This window comes from Xenopus laevis, chromosome 1S, assembly GCF_017654675.1.
Source record: "Xenopus laevis strain J_2021 chromosome 1S, Xenopus_laevis_v10.1, whole genome shotgun sequence".
NCBI lineage: Eukaryota > Metazoa > Chordata > Amphibia > Anura > Pipidae > Xenopus > Xenopus laevis.
Window position 1 is genome coordinate 84,839,305 of NC_054372.1, and position 25,563 is coordinate 84,864,867.

Here is a 25,563-nt window from a genome sequence, read left to right on the forward strand (position 1 = left end):
TGCCAGGGGCGATCCGCCAATGAGGCAAGCTGAGGCAGTGAGTTTGCAATAGATCTTCAGCATTTAGCTCAGATTCAAAAGCAACAGTTATGACTCATGTCCCCCCTCATGTCACTGATTGGTTACTGCCTGGTAACCAGTCAATGTAAACCAAGAGAGCTACAAAGTAGGAAGTAGTGTTCTGGCTATTATGTTAGACATCCAGTCACTCCAGCCTTTATACATTTTGGCTATTTAACTATATTAGAATTTTTTTTTTACTTTGCACAGCTATCTATTTACCTAGTTTTTGTTTTTACGCTTAACAATTCCTTTAAGACATCAGCCAAAAACATAAAACTTGGTCGCAACTTTGTCTTCAAACATGACAACAATGAAAAGCATACCTTTAAAGTTGTAATAAAATTGCTTAAAGACAATAAATAAAATCACTGGAGTTGCCATCACAAAGCCAATAAATGAATCCCACTGAAAGTATGTTGACTGAATTAAAAAAAAGCTTCTAAAACTTCCAACAATTCTGTCGGGAGGAACAGGCCAACGTTACAACAATATATTGTAAGAAGCTTGCTTAATGCTAGCCTAAGCATTTCACTCAAGTTAAGCAATTAGAAGACAATGCTACTAAATACTAGTTAAGAGCATGTAATCTTTTGACCAACAGGAAATCAGATATGACATATAATAGTTGAAATAAATTGGTCTCTAAGCTGCCATATTTGACTAAAAGCAGTCAATGTATGGTAACATGAGTGATAAAAGTAATGTTAGGTTTATGTAAGTATAGGCGTATGTAAACTTTAGGACTCAATTATCAACACACATACATAGCTTTCATGGTAAATAACATTTTGAGGAACTCATACCTAACATCATTTCCACCATGGGCAAAGGATCCAAAACAAGCTGTCAAAATCTGGAGAAAGTGAAAAAGGAGATGGACTTCTGACTTTTCCTTCTCTTCCTTGTCCTCTTCCAGTGAATCATCTTGAGGTGGATTTGGGTCAGCTAGTTCTGTAGCAAGCTTCATCTCTATACCACCTTCTTCTGCTTCAATTTCTGCTTCAGCAACTGCATTGCAATAACTGGAATAGCTGTCATAGCGTACCCGTTTTTTGGAGTAAGATACTGTATCTCCAACTAGCTTTTCACTATCTTCAGGCATGGCTACATCAGATGACTTAAAAGTTGAATGTACTGGCACACCACAAATAGCAGCAGTGTAACAAGTGTAGCTGTTGTTGCGCCTCAGTACCCGGTAGTTATTGTCAGCAGCAGGGCGGTCAACTTTTACTCTGTCGAGGTGTATATTGTGCAATAAGTCCTTGTACAACCCAGAATCCTTATGCACGGTGTGATACACATGAGCATCACTTTTCACTGTGTGGCCATCAAAATTAAATGTACCATTGGAAATAGGGGATCGAATGGACCCATTTGTCATTGAAGCAGCTCTTCCTAGACAAGCAAAAAATGAAAGAAGGTTTCTAAACACAGCAAGACTAGATTCTGCAACCATTGGAAATATATATATATATATATATATATATATATATATATATATATATATATATATATATATATATATATATATATATATATATATATATATATATATATATATATATATATATATATATATATATATATATATTCAATTGTACTAAAATAAGACAACTGGGAAAAAAGATCAATGTGATATCTACCAAACCCAATTTATTAGGTGCACATTAAACAATATAACATCCAGCAGCATAGCCCTGTAACATTTCTCCTAACCTCTGACTACCCATTATGTTGTCCGGTTGCATTTTTGATACTGGATCATTTGGGCCATATTGTGATTAAGATGCATGCACTTCATAATGGCATCGGAGCAGTCTGGAGGGTAGAATGGGTTTGGGGTCAAACAGTGTGTGAATGGGCAAGTCTGCACCATGCTTTCATTTTCACATAACTAAGTGTATGGAAGAGATGGTTATAATTGGAGCACAAAGAGGCTGGCAGAGAGGCTGTGCAACATAAAACCAGCATACACATTGGTGAAACAATCCTGTACATAACCTTCACCATTATGGCCGGTGCAGCATGCAAGAAACTGCGTTTACCCTCATTTACAGAGCAATGTTCTTTGACCAGAGAATGCCATCTTTCACAATGGAGTGGATTTAGCTTGTATGTACTACTTGAGACTTATCAAAGACTCATTATTTTTTTACTTTCTAAAAGACATTTAGACACCCTCTGTCAGTTCAACAGCCCCAGGGAAAGCATTCCCAAGCAGATCTTTATGGCAGCAGTGTTATAAGTAGAACAGATTGTATCGGTCATGATAACTTATGTTGCACAGATGTTACAATTGCTCAGATATCTAACAACAAAAACACCTCTGACTATAGCAGTAAAGGTCTTACCATATGGCACTCTAGTGTTTCCATTTGATACAGAATCAGAGGCAACAGCTACCTCAGTGGAAGAGCTTGTGAGAGGTAACACACTTTCATCATTTCCCTTTGCACCAGGCAATTCTTTAAATACAGAAGTCTCTTCATCTTGGATTTTATCAAGACTTTCCTCTGATATACCTAACATTGCTCCTTCTTTCTTCAATCGACCTGCGTAAACACCAAAATGCAAAATAAAAGATATGAGGGGAATCTAAAAATGTTACAAAACGGAAATTAAGTAATATTAAGTATGAGAAAACTAATATCATGAATTCTTTTCAACACACGTACAGCAGGGAAATATTGAACACGTCAGCAGTTTTCTCAGTAAATATGTTTCTTATGCTATTGATATGCAATCTAAACTAGATGTTGGCAATAACCCAAGTAGTTCACAAAAATAAAGAACTCAAAATAAACAAGTCCATAAATTAAGTTATGTGTAGTAAAGTGGAATGACACAGGGAATAAGTATTGAACATGTTTACTGAAATGTATTTAATACTTAGTAGAAAAGCCTGTGTTGGTAAAGACAGCTTCAAGACAACTCCTGTATGGAGAAACTAGTTGCATGCATTGCTCAGGTGTGATTTTGGCCCATTCTTCCACACAATCTTCAAATCTTTATTTTATTTCTCTGAAACCAATTGAGAGTTTCCTTGGCTGTGTGTTTGGGATCATTGTCTTGCTGAAATGTCCATCCTCATTTCATACTCAGCATCCTAGTAGATCGCAGCAGTTGCTTATCAAGAATGTTTTGGTCCATTAAGTTATTCATCCTCGCTTCAATTATATGAAGTCTACTAGTACCATATGCTGAAAAACAGCCTCACAACATGATGTTCCCACTGCCAAACTTCACTGTTAGTATAGTGTTTTTGGGATGGTGGGCAGTACCATTTCTAGTCCGAACATGGTGTTTTCAATGACATCCAAAGAGTTCAATTTTGGTCTCATCCGACCAGACTATATTCTTGCAGCATTTCATTGGCTTGTCCAAATGTTGTGCAGCAAAACTTTAATCAAGCTTCAACATGCTTTTAATTAACAGTGGATTCTATTTCCAACAATAAGGTTGCAAAGATCTTTGCATTTAACCATCTGAGATACTTCTTGTGAGATACCTTGGTAATGAGAAACCTTTTTATAGACCATCAATTAGGACTAAACAAACTGATATTAATATGCATTGAGAGAGGGCAGGATTAGTTTCTAAATATTGACAGATTCAGCAGGTGTCTTAGGTTACCAGGCCTTTTTTCACTTCCTTTTATTTATTTGTTCAATACTTATTCCCCGTGTCATTCCACTTTATTACACATAACTTAATTTATGGTCTTTTTTATTTGAGTTCTTTGTGTGTGTGGATCACTTGTTACCGGCATCTGGTGTAAATTTCGTGTCAATAGCCCCATTAGAAATGTTAGCGTGTTCAATACTTATTTTCACTGCTCTATATGATTATTGAATGTGTGATTTACATTCACAATGAACAGTTCATTTCCAAAAGCAATCAATGCAAAAAGCAATAAATATATGAAATAACATCTAATTTTAACATGCAGACATGTTCAAAAGGTTGGGCACCATTGGTAATGGTTTGAAGGCTTAGGTTAACATGCTGCCTTTGCATGAAAAAACATACACATGGAGCATCATTAAATGTGAAAATTCTTTCATTTTTTTTAAACTTGACTAGAAAATGGATAACATTTTGGGTACCCTGTCTATCTCAATTAGAGCAGCCTCAATTTCTTGTACCCAGCTACAACACTTTCCCTTCTTGCTAGAAATTTTTATCCCACTTTTCTTTACAGAACACCCGAAAGTCAAATTTTAATATGTTTTTAGTATGTTATAGAACTGTCATTTCTTAGCAATTCTTCCATGGGTCTTCATTTCTTATAGTTTTTTTTATTATTCACCTTTTTCTTCTGTGTCTTTCACTGACCCCTATCCACAAATAATATATAAGAGATTTTGTCTAGCTTCAACAGAAATCTCAAATCAGCACATAAACATACAATAACATAAACATACTTGCGATTTTCTTTTTCATCCATGGGCAAACCAAGAACCAAACTACTAGTGCAAAGATGATAGCAATGCCTATTGACAGCAGAGCAGTGCCCCACACTGGAAAGGATTGTAGTCCTAACACTATGAAAAAGGAAGGTGGGAAAAAAAGAAATATTAATGGAAAAAAAGAGCTCTGCTAAGAACTTTACAATATAATTTGTATTTAAAGTAAAACTTAATACTGCATATTTCTACATGTACTTTTGGCTACTCCAGTGTCAGTTGTGATACTTACAATGTTTAATCCTCTTGGGGAGGCCAATTAGTCATTTTTTTAAATCTATAATAGGTATGTGAATAAAACAGAATATGTATTTACATTTTAGTTGCTACTTACAAGGGGCCCCAGTAAACAATATAGAAAAAACATTAATTCCTATTGTAGCAGCATAAAACACTGGAAGTGCTTTAAGTCCATTGGGCACCGGATCCTCCTGAAAAATATTAATGCAAAGTATGATTAAAAAGTATCAAGAAATATCTGCATTTCTATAAAACAAAAAAATTACATCAGAATACATATTACTGCAATATAGAATTCCAGTTGATAAGTATTTTATGAATGAAAATACATTTATTATTTGTTTGATTTTTCTTTTTATGTTGTTCTCCAGGTAGATGTGATACAGAAAAAAGAGCAGGATAAACTTTAGATCTGACCGATTTATCTTGGCTACTGATCATAATAAAAGCATTCTTGGCAGCACCTTCAATTTATGTTTAACTTACTCCTCTTGGTTGATATATGGCATACTCTATGTCCTTCGGGGCCTCACAAAACAACATGCTGCTAAATGTATAATTGGCAGGTTTTTTGTACATATTTCATGTAGCATTAAAGGTGCTGAAACATACAAACACATTTGGGTAAATGCTTAGTAATAACTGGAAGCTGAAAATCTTTGTAAAAGGGCAAAAAAAGTTTTATTTTGAAAGCTTAAAAGTAGTTGTTCACCTTCAAACACTTTTTTTAAATTCAGTTGTTTTCAAATAGTTCACCAGAACCAGACTTTTTCCAATCACAGTTTTTCTAATATTAAAGTGTAAAGTTTCATTTTAAACCTTCTAAAGCAGTTCTGGGAGGGGGGTCGCTGACTCTTTAACTGTTCTAAATTGATACATTTAGTTGATACATTTCTTATTTTTAGCCCTGCTGAGCAGAATCCCTAAATTTCATTAAAATTAGCAGTTATAATCGATACAATTGTTGCTAATATTCCACAGATGCTGCTGAGAAATGTATCAACTAAACGTAGCAAATTATACACACGCCTAGATTACTGAACTGCCAGACTGAATTACCACAGACAAGAAAATTAAACTTTAAACTTTAATTTTGGGATAACGGTAAAAAATAAAAGATGGAAAGCAAATGAAAAGACACATTTTGGAAAAACCATACCACTACATGTTTCAGTACACTATTATTAAATACCAAGTAAGAAGTGTTTAAAAACATCTGTTACATTTGCAATATATTTAAATTGATTTTAATAAGTGGATTTACCTTATTCAAGATGAAGAACTTTATCATCAAAAACAGTGCACCAGACATCAGACCCGACAACAGGGGTGAAATGAACCAGGAGGCAACTAGACCACAAAATTTAAAATAGGGTTGTTAGGAACCACACCGTTATGCACGCCAAAGTGTTAGGGAGAAATCACTGCTCATAAATAACTTTTTTTTAAACTTGTACCACCAAGACAAATGTAGATATGGGGAAAATATTCAGATCATGACAGCATTCCCCACTTTTGCCTTTCTCCTGGAATACGTTCTAATCTCACACTTTTGATAAATCTGCGCCTAAATCTATATGAAAATTACAAAAACTGTTGGGAACTGTTAGAGACAGCCACATTGACATTACTTCTTTTGGAAGATATTAATTTGCACTAATTGTAAATATATAAGCAAATAAAATTATTCAAATTACACTAAAAGGAAGAGAAAATCCTTCAATTCTGATGAAAAATGCGTCTTATGTCTTTTCATAAACGCAAAAAGATGTTTGGGTACTAATATTTAGTTGCAAATAAGTACCATGTTGCAATGATGGAGTTGCTAGAAATTTGTATTATGTGGTATACAGACAACTTAAACCAAACTCCTATATTTTAAAAAAAAAACCATTGCAGTAAAAACGGCAAAGCAATAAAGTTACTCAACAGTTACAAAATAAACAAAAATGTGATAGAAATGTGTATAGTATGCAAATTAAAAACTATTTAACAGATCAAAGTTAAAGGAGAAACAAACCCCTTATTAAACAAAACAATACTCCCCACCCCACATAGACCCCCCCTCCTCAGCCCCAAACCTAGCTGCTACCCAGGGCAAATGCCCCTAACATTTTAATTACCCATCGGTGCAGATTAAGGGATTGGAGTTCACGGCAGCCATCTTCCAGGTCTTCAGTAATCTGAGAATGTGACAAGCGGAGCGGCGCATGGACAGTTGGAGCAATTTCCTGGTTTGCGACAACTGCACATGCACTGGAATGGACAGATATTGCCGAAGTGCACTGGAAGAAGACACGAAGACCGGGAAGATGGCTGCCGTGAACTCCGATCCCTGAATCTGCACCAAGGGGTAAGTGAAAGGTTAGGGGCATTTGCCTGGGGTGCAGCTAGGCTGGGGTGAGGAGGGAGGGGGTCTATGTGGGGTAGGGTTTTTTTAATAAGGGGTTTGGTTCTCCTTTAAGCCATGGGCATCATCATTTTAATTATTTTAAAACACTGCTACTACATACAAGTGAATCATAAAGATGCCAGATCAAAAAGTGCATACAAATTAACACTGCTCCCACCCTTATTAAGAACAGTATAGACCATATATTTTTTTTAAACATTTACACATACCCTCACTCATAAAAGATAATGTCAATTACCAATCTTGACAAGCTGCATCCACTGAACACCATGTGTACCAATTGCAACAAGTGAGAAGCCAATAGTTGCACCAACAATGCAGTGAGTGCCAGAGATTGGAAGTTTCAAGAAAGATGCAATCAGCTGCCAAACAGCAGAACCTGGAATAAAAAAAGAATATATACCATGTTTTGTTTAGTCACATTTTGTGAAAAGAGTATTTTGTGCTACCCCTTACCAACCCCCACCCCCATATATTTTTCCCCCCAGAAGTAATGAAAATTTATATATTTCAAAAATAGTACAGGTGTGAGCTAAATCAAGATAAGAAAATAATGAATATCAATTAAAGAATAATATACTAATACAGGTATGGAATCCGTTATCCAGAAATCTGGTTGTCTAGACAGCACAGAACAGGAGATCATCTTCCCATACTGCCTTTTAATCAAATAATTCCAATGTCTCTCTCGCTCTCTATAATAGGAAAACAGTACTTACTTTATTCCAACTAAGATATAACGAATCCTTATTAGAGACAGCACAATCCTATTGGGTTTAATTAATGCTTAAATGATTTTTAGTAGACTTAAGGTATGGTGATCCAAATGGTGGTACGAGCATTCTGGATAACAGGTCCCATATCTATGTAACAATATAGTAGGTTTGTTTTAAGAAAGCATGAAAGAAGTTGGAACAGCAAATAAAATGCAGGAGCATGCAGAAACCATAGTGAACAGAAGGGAAAAAGGACAGAGAGAACATAAAAAGGAAGGCAGGAAGAACAGAATGTGAGAAGATAGGGATAAGACTGAAGGGTGTGAGGAGAAGCCAAAAGAAACAGGGGGGTTATGGGTGAAAAAAAGAAAAATATGGAAAAAAATTGAAGTAGAAACCAGGAAGATCTTCACACAAACAACAAATTTTATGTCGTTAAAGAATTGCTAAGACAAGAAGAGAGTCAATGAAAATTACACCAATGTACTGAGAAAACACACATTTTTCACCAGTCTATCCTAGGAATAAACTGGGGATCAGCATAACGAAGAAACAAAGAAGTGATACTATGATCTTTCTGCTGTCATACGCTCATAATATTACCAAATGATAATGACAGCATCCTAGAGCTGAGATGTGTAAAATGATATCAAATGATATCACATAATAGGCCAGCTATTAGTCATAACCACAACCTGTGTGCTGTGTGTGCCTGTGCTCTAATTCACCAGGGTACCAAAACAGTTGGAGTTTAGTATAACCCAGGGAAGAGGTGCACTAAGGGGCAAAAGTGCATTCCCCTAAGTGCTCATTCATTCGCCAGTTGCCCCAGCAACAGTTCCTATTAGTAAAAAAAGTTAATTGAAGGCAAAAAAAAATCATAGGACTTCATAAAGCCTGAGACTATGATAGAAATGAAATATTACACAAAAAAAACTTCCAGATAATATTCAACACTGTTAGATCAACAAAAGTTGCAGCTTCTGGGGAGCAACGGTCTGCTTTTCATCTGCTGTAGGTCATCACAATGGGTCATAAGTAGGGGAAATGCTAATGAGAACAGGAAGCTATTGAAAGGCACTAGTTATAAATGGCAGCTGTTTTGTACATTGTTGTGTTGATGCATATACAGCTCAGGGACTCATGCAGATAAACATATAAATTAACTGTAACTATAACAAATGCAATACAATATTTTTCAAATAAGAATTTACAGCTTGTGCTTATGTGAAAAAGATGAATATATATGGCTCTGAGGATGTTAAGGAAGGTATTTATTAAACCTCAAATTTTTATGGTTGTGTTTTTAAAGAGGAAAAACTCAAATCTTTAGAGGAAAATTTTTCAAGATTCATTTTGCCCTGAAGCTGCTAAAAATCCAAATACGAAATTACTCCAGCTGTTGAAATCATGTATGTCAATTGCAGGTGGTTCCTTTAACAATTGGAATATGTTTATATGTGTATATGTGAATATGTTTTACCTTCAGGATTCTTAATAGTTTTGGGCTGTTTAAGATGGTTTTCGTTCAATAATCCAATAAATCTGAGTTTTCTGGATGAAAAGTCAATAAGATCAAGGTTTTGAGCAACAATTTAAAAAAGTGACACAAATTTTGTCAAATTGAGAAAAAGACTCAAATTCAGCAGCCAAAACTATTGCTTTGTGATGCTACAATTTTATGGTTATTGTTAACTTTTTATTACTTATCTTTCTATTCAGACTCTCTCCTATTCAAATCTCTCAGTTAAACCACTATATGGTAGCTAATAGTGATGTGCGGGCCAGGGTTTTCCTGACCCGCACCCGACCCGCACCCGCCCTGCTGCAGCCCGCCCGCACCAGCGCTTCTGGGGTCCTTTTATAGACCCACACCGCCCCACTGATGACGTCACAATGACAACACAAAAGGGGACGGGGCGAGCAGACGCGACACTATAAAACTGGAACCTGGCATTTGAAGGTGGAGCAGTACGAGGTCGTCCCGCGGGTATCGGGTCAGCCTGCACATCACTAGTAGCTAAGGTAATTTTCACTCTAGTACTCAATAGCTGCTAAAATTCCACACTGAAGAGCTGCTGAACAATTAAAAAACCACCAATAATAAAAAAAATAAAGACCAATAGAACATTGTCTCAAAACAATACTTTTTACATCATACTAAATATGTATTTAAAGATAAACAGTCCCTTTAAATGAGCTTACATATGCATTGTTGGTATGGTCAACAGATCTATCATATCCAATTTACACTGAAGTTATCTACATCATCTAAGGCTATCCGGATCTGATAACAGATACATTACATACACCCTTTATACAGCAAAGTAAAAAAATGGCCAAGTGATGAACACAGATCAGGTAATGCTTGATAAAGAGAGACACAGAGAGACACAGGGCAGAAGAATGGCAGATTCACAAGGACAAACATAAAAGGGGAAAATAAAGCAATGCAATATGTGCAAGGGAGTGGCAGTGACTGGGAGAAAAGAAAGCAATATTTTGCATGGATGACAATGGCTTAAGACCCCAATACAAGGTTCAAATTTGGTGTAAAACTTAGTAAAATAGGTATTAGTAAGTTAAAATGGTTACAATTGTGTTTCTGGGCTTCCAGTTGTATTAAACCATGATACTTTGAATTCAATTAAAACCATAACACTTTCAATTCAATAGCAATCATATATTGTTGCAAAATATTTTTATTGTTCATAGTTAAGAAATACTAATAGCATAAATTGTCAACAAAATACATTGTCTTTAGTTCTTGGATTAAGTTGCAAACCAAGACACAAAACCCATTTTCATTCCTGGAATGAAAAAAAAAAAACACTTACCAACCATTGCACTAACTTCTCCAGCCATGAGTAGGTCCACTGTGTTGTTGTAGAGGTTTACATCAATAATTCCCTTTCGAATAGTTTCTCCCACTTTAGCTCCAAGTAATACAGAACCAGTTGTTTCAAAAATTGAAGCCAATATGCAGGCCTGTCTTAATGTTACCACACCAGACCCCACAGCTGTGCCAAATGAATTGGCCACATCGTTTGCTCCAACTGAAAAGGCCAAGACAAAAGCAATAATAAAGCCAACAATAACCATCCACAAGTACTCATCCAGAACCATTTTGATGTATTTCTTTGGGTCACAAATAAAAAAAAATAATTATAAGGTAGTAGAAAGAGAAAATTAAATAGACTGGGCTTGACAGCCAAACATGTGCCAGGCAGAGCAGTGGAAACAATGATGAGCTCTATCTGGAAATTGCTGGTTTGTTTTAAGAGAATGAACAAACTGCTAACTGAGGATTTTCAAAGTACTGTCAATAAAGTTCCTTTGGGTATGTTCAGTCAGCTGTAAAAAATATTCCATATTTTTTCGTCCCAATGTGTAAATCTAGTGATCCGTCAGTCCTGTAAAAGAATGGAAATCAAACAAATTATTTCACATGGGAAGTAACAGCATCAAAAAACACAAAACGCAAATCAGCATAATGGATATTTTCATTAGGGTTGAGGCTAGATACTGAATGCAATTTAAGGGAAAATGTTGTAGACATACATATAAAACTGAAATATATATCCTTTTGTACCAGCACTTTTGTACACCAGCACAAAGAAGTGATAGCAGCATAAAGGCACTTATTTTTTATCCTAGGCTTTGTAAACTTGTTTTACAAAAGCCACAAATTATTCACAAATGCCTTTTTGAATCCAGAAACTCACCCATTTGATTTTACTAGAAAATCTATTGAAGTTAATGTGGTCATGCTATAGGAATGGACTTAATGAAGGATAGTCAAAGACAAAAGGGCTTTAATCTCTCTCTGCCATCTCTGATAATGCTGAATCCATGCACAACCGTAACCTATAAAATCTTGAAATATGAGGCAAAAAGGCAAAATGAAGGTATAATCACGGGGGGGGGGCAAAATGTTAGGCACTACCCATTGATTATTATCATCTACCTAATACCCCAGGATGGTGCCTGTGCTTAAAACTGCACCAGCCTGGAGTATTTTTGTAGAAGCTCCTCATCACCATCTGCTTCCACCTTGTCTTCGATCTGGACAGGCGCGTGCACAGTAGAGTCAAAAGCTGAACTGAGACTCAAAAAGCTCACTCTATTATGCGTGCATCAACCCGGGCCCAGAGATAACACAGAAAAGGAAGAAGGTTGTGGTGAACATGCTTCTCAAAAACCTATGCAGTTTTCTGCGAACAGGAGCACTGGCCCAGGGTAAAAAGTAAGCAGTTATAATCACTATTTTAACATTTTGGCACCCCCAGTGATTACACCTATACTTCTACTTAAAGACTTTAATGGTAGTCAATTCCAATATTACCCACATATTATAAAATATATGCCAAAGGATAGATTTAGAAGGAAAAGTGCAGCAGACTGGAGCAGCAGAGTTGCTGGAAATTAATAAAGTATTTTAATGGGACTAAAATTATGTTAGTTTCTATGAACGTTGCCTACACTTAAGTAGTGTTTTATGTTTTTACAGCAGCACTATGCATGTTGGCATGATAAGTGGCAAGGACATTGTTATTCTTCACCACTTTATACCACTGCCTTTAATACATGTGGCCTTAAGGTTAAAGGAAAACTATACCCCAAAATGAATACTTAAAGAGATACTGACACCAGAAATTATGCCTTTTTTTACATCTATCATAAAATTGACTTTGCATGCTACTTATAATTTTGCCATAAAGTATTTGCCCAATGCTTTTCCATTAACTATCTGACTCCCTGTGATCACCTAAGAGGGGGCTGCCATATTTGTGCAGCAGAAATCCTTAGCATTAGAAACGGACAGGCTGAGGTGGGACAGGCAGGTTGGCAAAGCAGTCAGGTTTAGGAACTTGAACTAACAATTACTTACAAAAGCTTGACCAATAGGTAACTTTTAATGTACATTCATATTATAAAAAGTAGTGTTTTAGTGTCAGTATCACTTTAAGCAACAGGTAGTTTATATCAAATTAAGTGGCATATTAAAGAATCTTACCAAACTGGTATATATATTTAAGTAAATATTGCCCTTTTACATCTCTTGCCTTGAGCCACCATTTCTTGATGGTCTTTGTGTTGCCTCAGAGATCACCTGACCAGACATACTACAACTCTAACTGTTACAGGAAGAAGGCGGAAGCAAGAGACAGAACGCTGTCTGTTAATTGGCTCGTGTGACCGAACATGTATGGATTGTTTATGTGCACGGTGAATCCTAGGATCCCAGGGGGCTGCCCTTATTTTTCAAAATGGCAATTTTCTATTTAGGATTACCCAAAGGCCCATACTACTAAAAAAGTATATTATTATGAAAAAGGTTTATTTACATGAAGCAGGGTTTTACATATCAGCTGTTTTATGCAATTTATTTTTAGAGAGACCTACACAGTTTGGGGGGTATAGTTTTCCTTTAATGTCACTCTTGTTATGTTGTCTCCATAACATTTCATTAAACTGCTAAAGTAAAAAAAGGTTGGAGTTTTAATGGATCCCTTCCTAATTTGGTTAATGGCAAATTTCATGGGCCATATTTTGCTCATGCACCATACACAGCAATTTCCAATAACCACAATAGGAAACATGTGTGCTCATTCAAAATAGCCATATCTCACCAATATTAATAATTAATAAATCAGTAAGAGTGCTTTTCTAAGTACTTTTGCAAGTAACATTGTTTAGTCTTTCAGTTTTTTTTAGAACTATTTAAGTTTTCATTAACTGCCAATATAATGAATATTGTCACAACAGCACCACCTGCTGATCCGTTCCTGTAACTGTACAATCAAAGACATATACCTACAGAAGAAAAACAGAGAAGAGTTCTGAAGTTGTCTGCTCAGAAAGGAGAAGGGAAAGGGCATATAAGGCTTCTGATCTCTTCCCTGAGCAGAGCAACATCAGAACACCTCTCTGTTTTCCTTTTGTTTTACTGTACAGTTACAGAAACTGACCAGCAAGTGGCGCTGATACAAAATGTATATTATGTTGAAGAAAAATATAATACTGAAAAAATAAACAATTAATCTAAATTGAAAAAGTGCTTAGAAAAAGGACCATATGCAATTTTACATTATATTTTTTAAGTTGATTTACCATTTAAAGGGGATATACATCCAAACAATATTTATTTTTGTAAAAAAAATATAATCTATTTCCGAGCAAATTAAATTGCTCATAAAAGTGATAGAGATTGTAACTGAAAGCCGTTTGTCTGTTGTTTGTTATTTTTTTAGCATTATGAATTACAGAACATCTATCTCACAGTCAAGATTCCAAGCTTTACTAAGCATTGCATTATTTTTGTTGTAAAAAGCAAACATTCTGCAGCACTATATATAGGTATAGACAGATTTACATACAAAACCCATTTTCCAGAAAGCTCTGAATTACAGGAAGGCCATTTTCCCATGCACTCATTTTAAGCAAATAGTTTTTAAAATGTTTTCCTTTTTCTCTGTAGTAATAAAACAGTGCCTTGTACTTGATGGCAAATATGATACAAGAATCCATATTGGCGGCAAAATGTTATTGGGTTAACTGAATGTTTAAATAGTTTTAGAAGAGGTATGGTAATCAAAATGGAAATTAAATACATTATCTAGAAAACACCAGATAACAGATCCTATACCTGTAGTAACCAGGACAGGAATGTCAGGGAAGGCAATATCAATTTCAATAGCAAATAACTAAAATCACTATTAATATATTAATAGGTATAAACTAAATATACACACTAATATATATATATATATATATATATATATATATATATATATATATATACACACACACATAATTATCTTTGTGTGAACCCCATTTTAAATTTCTCAGACTGCAACGCTTAAATAAATAATTAAAACGTAAAAACAATAAAGATGGCTTGCAACGTTATACGGGAATCACCTAGTGGTGGTGCCTAATATGGGGAGGACATATATACCAGTTGATTTGCATTCATGTAATGTAACATTAAAACAAAGATGTCCACATCAGAAACGTAACTAAAATCATTATTATTCATACCTCCCAAGAGTTGGCACGATTTTCTTAACAAGACCCGCAGTCCCGTGTCTCTGCTTAATCGTCCCACGACGCCTTGCTATCCAGAGCCTTGCTTCTGACTGACAGCTTATCCCGACGTCACAAGTCTCTTCTCGCGAGACAGTAGAGCCACAATATGTATAAAAGCGCATTTACTCGCTCCCCTCCCTTGTGGGAGTGACGAGCAAGGAGGCCGATCTAGCGCAAGTAGAACCTTCTGACAACACGCGGTGGACAAGCGTGTCCATTCACATTTTTTCGTCTCCTTGTAGCTCATACGTTTGTCAGAGAAAAACATTTTTTTCCCAGTTACGCTCTGTGTCACGAGAGCCTTAACTCCTTATATTGCCCAGAATGTAGTAATCCATTGATTTCTCTGCTCACCAGGACGTATACTTGTGCCAGTTAGTAAAAAAGTTTTTTTTTTGTCTCCGAGCAAAGCTGCAACTTGTTGCAGGGAACAAAACAAAATGACATTTTCTTTGTTGCCAACCATCCCTCGCACCTCTTCTCCTAATCTTGACAATAATGGAAGGGTTTAACGAGAACAAGGCGAATGAAGTGATATTTTTCCTGCCTTGAGCTTTTTCACATTTTAGGGACAATTACTTATTTAGCCGAAGACAATTGGTGAAAATGACCAAAGTGATTTTGAGTTTTTTTAGCTCTTTTTTTTCATAGGGCAACATTATTCATGATTTTTCACAATTCAGGGATAGAAAAGGGTCTTATTTAGGAGAAGATTGGGTGTAATTGAACAAAAATAATATTTTACTTCTTATTTACTCTGATCCTAACTCTGAGGTTTCACTGTCAGATGCTCTGTAGAAAATTCTGGTCCCCAAAAGGGCATGTGAAGAAGTTCCGTGGTGAAGTTAGACCACACCTCTGCTTACCCATAAACAGACTTAGTTATTTTGAGTTTTGGGTCAGCTTGTTATGTGAATACTAGGGCAATATTATTCACAATTTAGGGAGAAAATATGGGCTAATATAGGTGAATATAATGGGTGAAATATACCAACAGTAATCTAGGTTTCAGGCTATTTAATTCACAGTGGTGTCAGATAGTGCCAGTATTTTGTCCAAACAAGGGCCCTCACAAAGGGTTTGTTGGATTATTTACTCTGGCATAAGAGGGCCCCAGTGTTTTATGCAAAACCTAGGGCCAGATTTTTTTTTTTTTTACAACATTGTGTGTCCTGTAGAAAACAGCATCTGCTTGGGATACTTCTGTACATTGCTGGAACTAGAGGTAGGCAGAAGAGGCAAGTGCCTAGGGCGCAAAGGTGGAAGGGCGCCAGGCACGGTACCTCTTCTGTTGCCTTCCCCCTAGTTCAGACCCTTGTTTCCCCAATTTCAGCAGCAATCCCTGCTTCTTGGATCCACGCACTCTCCTGTGCTAAAGGCAACCCTATGAAACATTATCCTTATATTAATTCATGTTCTCCCAACTGAATCTCTAATTTCTTTTCAAAACTATTCACCAATTTAACCATTTGGACCCCTTTTCATCCTTATCACGATCCTTAGACCACTCATCGATGCCACACCCTTATTGTATTGCATCTATAGAATTGCATAGTTTGAGATGTGAGAAAAATAAACATCACAGAGGTGCAAATTAGCATGTAAAGGCAAAAAGAAAAGGAAGCAAAGTGAATCTTATACAGGTAGTCAGTTTTTTAGCTGACATTGAAAGGTAGCAGCAATACTACTGAGCACAGAGCAGCACTGTGGGGATATGTTACTAAGAAACCGTAAAAACACAAAATTAAAGTGATACTGACACTAAAAAACTACTTTTTCAAATATGAATGTACATTAAAAGTTACCTATACCTCATGCTGATTTGATTTGTTTTTGTAAGTAATCGTTAATTCCTAAACCTGACTTTTGCCAACCTGACTGTCCGTTTAAGTTTTTAATGCTACCAGCCTACTGCTGCACAAATATGACCGCCCCCTCATACAGGAACATGGGACATCAGACAGATAATGTAAAAGCATCCTGTGAATACTTTATGGCAAAGTATTATTATAATTGTTATAATAAGCATGCAAAGTCAATTTTATCGTAGATGTAAAAAAAGGTTCAATTTCTGGTGTCAGTATCTCTTTAAGGTAATGAAAATATAATTGACTGCTGCCTGGTAAAACTGGTGTGTTTGCTTTAGAAACACAAATATAGTTTATATAAACAAGCTGCTTTGTAGCCATGAAGGCATCCATTCAAATGAGAAAAGAAGAAGAAGGAGAAAAGGCACAGGTTGTTCACCTTCCAAACACCTTTTTCAGTTTGGGTTTTTTCAGATTGTTCCCCAGAAATAAAGACTTTCTTCAATTACATTTTTTACTGTTTTTCCAAAATCTAAGTTTAAAGTTTAATGTCCCTGTCTGGTGTTTCAGTCTGGCAGCTCAGTTATTCAGGCGCAGACTCTGAACTGTTACAATTTTGCAACATTTAGTTGATACATTTCTCAGCAGCATATCTGGAGTATATTAGCAACTATTGTATCAATTCTAACAGCTGCCTTGTAATGAAACCCAGAGATTCTGCTCAGCAGGGACAGAGATAAGAAATGTATCAATTTAAAACAGTTTTGGGGGTTGGCAACCCCCCCTCCCAGAGCTGCTTTAGAAGGTGAAAAACTACACTTTACACTTCAGTATTAGAAAAACAGTGACACATAGAAAATAGAAAGTCATTGGAAACAAGTCGTTATTTCTGGTGATCTATTGAAAAACAACTAGTTGTTTGAAGGTGAACAACCCCTTTAAACAGCAGATAACAGATAAACTCTGTAGTATACAATGGGATTGTTCAGAACTTCTCTGTCATCTACTGTGTATCCTGTGCTTGAATGGCTGCCCCCATGGCTACAAAGCAGATTGTTAATATAAAATATAGTTGTCTGAAGCAAACACACCAGTCTTACCAGTGCCACACAACACTACATTATATCGTCATTCCTTTAAAACACTTTTCGGAATCCAACAAGCCGCCTCAGGTGGCAAAAACTGCAGAAGTGCCCCTGCCAAAGACATAAATACAAAAACAACTTGTGGATATCAATATATTAGTCTAAATAACCCTTGGTTAACAGGTGGTGTTGAAGTACTACAGCAGTGATAATGCTACACATCAGAAATCCACAAAACAACTTATTTCTCTGTATATTATAATTTTGTATAACTTTGGGTAGTCAAGCTGTATAATGCAACTTATAACTCCTGTTCCCAAGAGAAGTAAGCTGCTGTTGCTGCTCATCTAAATTTAGGCAAAAGGTCATTGGTTTAAAGGAGCATCTGAATTACAGTCAGCCTTCTTTTTTTTTTTAACTGTGAAGTGGTGCTTAAACAATGGAACATAACATTAAAGAGGCATGATATGTGATGCATACAATTTAGTAATTTTGGGACAATATCAATATACAGTTAGTTTTAGTCTGTTATTAGGAAGATATGTTGGAGGAAAAGTGCAGTTTATTAACCAGTGAACATTTGTGAGATACAGAGCAAGCACCTCACATAGTCCAAATCTGTGTGTGTGTGTATATACCCACAAATATAAAGTGTCTTGCTGAAGAGCCTTGACAAACGTTGTAATTTCCACAAATAAATCCAACAATTACATTTTGCTCCATATGAAGTACTTTGATATTTGTAGGGCCTCCCTTAGCAGAAATATCAACTTTGGGGGAGGGGGAAGTCTGAATATCACATCTACTTTCTGAAAACCTTTTATCCAGAAACCTAAACTATTGTGTTGCTATTTTAAATATTCATGTTTAAACAAACATTTCTTGTTTGGGGAACCCAGCCAAACAAGGCCAGCTTTTAATGGGGTCTCTGACACTTTTTTTTTTTTCAACAAACTAACTCGTAAAGGGGTAATACACCTTTAAAGGAAAACTATACCCCCCAAACAATGTAGGTCTCTATAAAAAGATATTGCATAAACAGCTCATATGTAAAATCCTTCTTCATGTAAATAAACCATTTTCATAATAATATACTTTTCTAGTAGTATGTGCCATTGGGTAATCATAAATAGAAAATTGCCATTTTAAAAAATAAGGGCCGCCCCCTGGGATCGTAGGATTCACTGTACTCACAAACATACCAACAAACCATACATGTTAGGTCACATGAGCCAATTAACAGACAGAGTTGTGTCTTTTGCTTCCACACTTCTTCCTGTTACAGTTAGAGTTGAAGTATTTCTGGTCAGGTGATCTCTGAGGCAGCACACAGACCATCACGAAATGGTGGCTCAAGGCAAGAGATGTAAAAGGGCAATATTTACTTAAATATATACCGTATATACTCGAGTATAAGCCGAGTTTTTCAGCCCCCAAAATATGCTGAAAAACTCTACCTCGGTTTATACTCGGGTCAAGCGCAAAAACGGTCGCCGGCGCCTAAGAATAGTCGCCGGCGTCCAAGAATAGTCGCCGGCGTCCAAGAATAGTCTCCAAGAATATTCGCCGGCATCCAAAAACAAGAGGCTGCCCCTCCAGGGAGCAGAAACCCTCAATTTTTTGATTGAAACTTACCAGAAGCTGCTGCATTTCTCACCCTAGGCTAATACTCGAGTCAATAAGCTTTCCCAGTTTTTGGAGGTAAAATTAGGTACCTCGGTTTATACTCGGGACGGCTTATACTCGAGTATATACGGTATTCCAATTTGGTAAGATTCTTTAATATGCCACATAATATGATATGAACTATCTGTTGCTTAAGTGTTAGTTTTGGGGGTATAGTTTTCCTTTAAGTTGACTTTTAGTATGTTATAGAAAGGCTAATTCGTAGCAACTATTCAGTTGGTCTTAATTTTCTATAGTTTTTGAATTATTTGCCTTTTTCTTATAACTTAAGCTTTCAAATAGGTGTCACTGACCCCTTCTAAAAAAATGCTCTAGAAGGCTACAAATGTATTATTATTGCTACTTTTTATTACTCGTCTTTTTTAGGCCCTATTATATTCCTATTCTAGTCTCTTATTCAAACCTTGGTTGCTAGAGTAATTTGGACCCCAGCAACCAGATTGCTGAAATTGCAATCTAGAGAGCTTCTGAATAAAAAGCTATATAGCTCAAAAACTACAAATAATAAAATTGGAAACCAATTGAAAATTGTGTCAGAATATCACTCTCTGCATCATACTAAAAGTTAATTTAAAGGTGAACAACCCCTTTAATGCATGCCATGCCAATAGTGTGGGCCATGTAGGTATGTATTTATAAAGCGCTACAAGGATATTTAGCGCTGGACAGTCTTTCTAAAGTAGCACCCAAAAATGGCACAACTCTTCATTCCAATCAAAGAGCAATACAAACATTTAAAGGGAACCCGTCACCCAAAAAATTATTCAAAATCCTATTTTATCACATTAGTCAAGAAAAATTAACTTTAATTACACTATATACATTCTTTGAATCTTGTTTCTTTCAGTCTGGGAATTCCTAATTATAGCAAGCAGGCAGGAGACATTTTGTGGACATTGTTATTAAGGCAAGCCTTGTATCATCTCAGAATCTTGTTTGTGCACCAGAATGGGGGACCCGATGTCCATCCCTGTGCCCGGGCTACACAATTAAATGGTTAACACGGGGGAATGTTGGGAGAGCAGTGACATCTAGGAAGTGTTGAATGGAAAGTGAAAGTAATCGTCTGCGCTGCCTCTATGTCTAAGGCATATTTAAATGAGGTGAACAACAGCTATGCACGCTTTAATAAAAAATAGAAGTTGGATTTCATGTTTAATTTGAAAAGGACTTTTATTATACAGATTTTTTTGTCTGGGTGACAGGTCCACCTTAAGTAAAATTGTGCATTTTCATAAGACCTCATACATTTCCTTTAACACACACAGTGTACTCCAGTGATGTTATTATTTGTATTAAAAAGCTGCTGCTGTGTTCTTCTATCTCTTTTGTTCCTTTGTTCTGCAGAGTGTTCTTGACCTCAATTGCAACTAAAGGCAAGCATCAGTTTGAATGTATTCGTCACTTATAATTGAGAACTCACTCCATAGTTATGATAATCAGTCCACGTTTAGATTTTACCTAACAGGAAAGATTTGTACATTGCTCAAAAGAAATAGTTAATGAGTGATGAACTACTGATTGTCTAAATAAGGTTAGGTCAAACTGAACTGTTATGTTTCATTTCAAATAAACTTCTGCAGGAGTCAACAATGGGGCTGTCAGCAGGAATTAAATAATATCTTGTTTTCAAATATCAAGTTAAGAGAAATGGAATATAAATAGATACAGCCTCAAAGATACATATATAGTATTGTTAGCCTAATTTAGCACTGTAGCATTCTGCATACTTTTTAACACAACCATATTGATTCCATGCAGGTGAGTTTTGTCTTTTGATGTTAGAACAGAGGCTGGATTTGGTTGTGTCTCCAAAATAATAGGCCACATCTCTCCGTCATTCTTAAAGCACAAATTTTGTAATGAGTTTCAAGCAAAAAGGACACTTACTGAATTTACCATCACTTTTTAACTAACATGGTATGTTCTGCACATTCACTATTACAATGTTTACTTGTGCCCTTCTGCCTTAGAGCAGGATATATATTAGATAGAAGGCACCATTTAGTACAATAATATACAGAAACCATACTGCACTCTTCCATTGTATCTTCTTTGTATTCAATACCTTTCCATGTTTTATCATTTTATTCTAGCGTACATTCCCCTTTTTCTTTTTCCTACAGTCTTTTCCATACACTCTTCCCATTCTGCATCCATGTAAGGAAAAAGCTTATATTTTGCAACATAATGGCGTTAAAAATATAAAATAATCAGGCCATGCACTGAAGTAGCATTCCTCATTTTCTGTATAAATATGTTTCACATTTGAGAGAAACGTGGAAAATGCACAAAACAAACTACATACATAAGCTGATAACCACCTATAGGTACTTGCACAAATATTGAACTAACATAGCCAACATTGTCACCAACCTTTTTACAAACCATTTATAAAGGAGGCATGTTAGTAGCGCTAAATAAATAAAGTTTCTGATGGATAATGGTATAAAAATAGTTTTCAATGTACAAGAAAGATCTATCACATAATCTAAAAACAAAAAAATTCCACACAGGTATGTTTCTTGGCCTGCGTATGAGTGTGGGGGTTGGAAAAAAGACACAAAGCACAATGTTTTTTTGCCCAGAATACAATTTGTCTTCTGCTCAACCTGAAAAGACCAGCATGTGAGTTCCCTTAAACACCTTACCTTATCTAAATTGGCTCCAGCAGCACATTGTAAAATCTGTACTTAATGCCTGCCTGAAAAAGGACTTGTTTTAATAACAATTACTTTCCGCTATCACATAAAATCACTGACTAGCAGTTCAGATCAACACCCCAAATACATTTGTGGTCCAAGCAAGTGCTTTTGAATTCAATAGGGATTGAAATAAAATAGGGAACACTTAGGAAGAGATTTTTCAAGGGTCAAATTGAAAATTCGAATTTGGAGTTTAAATTCGATTTGAGTCTTTAAAAGAAGATCGAATTTCAATTTATCATGTACTGAGCAAATTTGAACAAAGAATTATCCGTCAACTTATTCCATAGCTTCAAAAACTTTTTCAACATATTACAAGTGGAAAATCTTTGCCTACTGAAATGAATGACGCCAACATAACAATAATCCTGAAACCAATAGAGATGTCCAAAACCCTAAAAATTATAGGCCAATATCATTACTTAAATTGGATATTAAGATACTAGCCACCATATTAGCAAACAGATTAAATAGAGTCTTAATGACAACTATTCATAAAGATCAGATAGGCTTTATCCCTACTCGACAAGCACCAGATAACATTAGGAAGGCCCTGAATATCTAGCATACGCTAATAAAAATAAAATTCCAACTTTCCTATTAGCGATAGATATTGAAAAAGCCTTCGATACGCTTAGCTGGAATTACCTGTTCTCTCTCATAGAAGAAGTTGGGCTACGAGCTACCCTGATCAACACGTTAAAAGCATACTATCACTTCCCACAAGCGCGTCTGAATCTCCCTTCTACCCAAAATGTAGGTACTATGAAGATACAAAGGGGTACACGTCAGGGCTGCCCACTCTCCCCAGCTCTGTTCGCATTAGCTATGGAACCTTTAGCAAGAGCACTTAGGGATAATACAGATATTAAGGGCCTCTCTATTAGAGGTAAAGAATATAAGCTTTCATTGTTTGCTGATGATTTACTTATGCATGTGACTAACCCTCTTATATGCTTACCCAACTTGATAAATGTTTTGTCAAGTTTTGCAAGATTATCTGGCTTGAAAATTAATCCGGAAAAGTCGGAAATGTTACCCTGCAATTTACCTAAGCCATTGATTAAATTGATTGAACTGAACTTTGGGTTTTCTATTAGAAATTAATATTTACAATACCTTGGAGTAAAAGTAACAGCCTCCCTCTCCACACTATATAAGACTAAGTATCCACCATTAATGCAGCTTTTAGCACAAAAACTCTTAGGGGCCCATTTACTAGGGGTCAAAGCGAATTTTCAAATTCAAAAACCTCGAATTTCGAAATAATTTTTGGGTACTTCGACCATCAAATAGGCCAAAATTCGATTCAAATTGAAAAAACTTCACAAATTCGACCATTCGAAAATCAAAGTACTGTCTCTTTAAAAAACTTTGACTTCAACACTTCGCCACCTTAAACCTGCCGAATTGTTGTCTAGCCTATGCTGGAACCTCCTATAACCCATTTGAGCGATTGGTAATGTTTTAAGAAGGCGAAGGATTTTTTGTAAAATCGTATGATTAAATCGAACATATCGAATGATTCGAAGGATTTCACTGTGCGATTGAACGATTTTAATTTTAAGGAATAAACCTTCAACTTCGATTATCGTACTACACCTATTCGATGGTCGAATTTCGAAGTTTTTTCACTTTGAAATTCGATCCTTGATAAATCTGCACTTAATATGGGACAAACACCGAATCTCATGGATTAGCAGAATACATTGTGTAAAAATCGTGCTACTACCAAAGATTTTGTACTTGTTCAGAACTTTACCTATCTCTATACCAATTTCGGACATCTGTAAGATGCAATCAGCCATCAGCAACTTCATATAGAAAAATAAAAAACCACGGATACCGAATGCAAGTAATGTATTTCCATAAAACAAATGGACGGCTTTCGTGCCCAATTTAGCTAACTACTATAGAGCTGCTAGAATTGGCAAGTGGGCTCCGACACATGCAGCGGCAGAAGCTCCTTTGTTGGTTCAAATTGAAAATGACCTGCTATATCCCTATCTCACTAACCAAGTTCTATGGCTTTCAAAAATTCCCTTACAAAACTTTACAGATTTGTCTCCAATCACAATAGAGATGTTGCATCTTTGGCAAAGAAACCGTAAGAAGTATCAATTGGCCTCGTTCCCTTCTCTCCTAAGCCCAGTGATAAATAACCCAGGGACATCTAAAAGAGCATTCGCCTGGTGACTGGGCAAAGGAGTGAGTACATTGGACACATTGGTTCAGCAGGGCAAACCACTTACTTTACACCATATGGTTCAAAAATTCGAACCTCCACAACAAGAACTCTTTAGAGCTTCGCAACTTATCCACTATATTAACAAACAAGCCAAAAAATGCACCAACAACTCTTTCACGGAATCTATTTGCCGACATGCAGAACTGGCACCTGTTATACTGAGCTTGACCTATAAATTGCTAAATCGCTCACCGTTAGAGAACTTTAAATATAAATATATGCTTCAATGGGAACAAGATCTTCAAACTACACTCAACAAAACAGTGGTCACAATGCAGTCTAACAGCAAATATAGGAAGCACGTGTATCAAACAGAGAAACATCAATCAAACTATTGCATAGAACTTACCTAGTACCATGGAGACTACATAAGATTTTTCCATCTTGTGACCCATACTGTTTTAGAGGTTGCCAAGAGAATGGATCAATGCTTCATACATGGTGGAATTGCAGAAAAGTCTCTAAATTTTGGGATTATGTAAAACAACTAATATCCAAAATATTGCATACTGATTTCCCTAAAGACCCAACTATTATGCTTCTAGGTAAAAAACCTAATAGATTTTCCAACTCAGCTCACAGATTGTCCCAGCATATCTTTACGACCGCAAGACACAACTGGAAAAAGGCTACCATTCCTTTGTCTATGCTTAAAGCAAAAATTATAGATATAGCAGCCAATGAGAAAATGACATATATGCTACAAAGTGATATGGAAGCTCATGACAAAATCTGCTGAATTGCTGTTTTAGCCTATGGGGGGGCATCGTACAATAAATTTGGAGTTGTTTGGTGAACTTTTGAAAATCGATTTTTTTTTGTTGCAAAAGCTCAAATCAAATTCAATCAAATTTTTTTAAATAAATTTCGATTAGTTGTTTTTTACCAAATTTTGAGTTTATGGGATTTTTTAGAAACTCCCATGAACTCAAAATTCAACTCTTGATAAATCTGCCCCTTGGGGATGTTTTGTCAACTGCCATTGAAGCTGTTATGCTTTTAACCTTACAGCTTGGCCTCAGAGTCAAGAGCTTATTTGCC

At 36.0% G+C, this 25,563-nt stretch overlaps 1 protein-coding gene across 3 annotated transcripts in view; it reads right to left on the minus strand.

Annotated features, from left to right (window-relative positions):
- slc20a2.S (solute carrier family 20 (phosphate transporter), member 2 S homeolog) overlaps positions 1–25,563 on the minus strand; it is a 38,320-nt gene that overhangs the window by 9,802 nt on the left and 2,955 nt on the right. For 2 of the 3 annotated variants that reach the window (XM_018243545.2, XM_041579852.1), the window contains exons 1-8: positions 14,943–15,085; positions 10,736–11,311; positions 7,421–7,561; positions 6,034–6,119; positions 4,864–4,960; positions 4,488–4,607; positions 2,415–2,615; positions 867–1,458 (exon numbers count right to left, since the gene is read on the minus strand). In XM_018243545.2, coding sequence (XP_018099034.1) covers positions 867–1,458; positions 2,415–2,615; positions 4,488–4,607; positions 4,864–4,960; positions 6,034–6,119; positions 7,421–7,561; positions 10,736–11,024 — 1,526 coding nt within the window. In that variant the 5' untranslated portion in view covers positions 11,025–11,311; positions 14,943–15,085. Of the gene's footprint in view, positions 1–866; positions 1,459–2,414; positions 2,616–4,487; positions 4,608–4,863; positions 4,961–6,033; positions 6,120–7,420; positions 7,562–10,735; positions 11,312–14,942; positions 15,086–25,563 lie in introns of those variants that run through there. The other variant, XM_041579851.1, reaches the window with a different exon arrangement.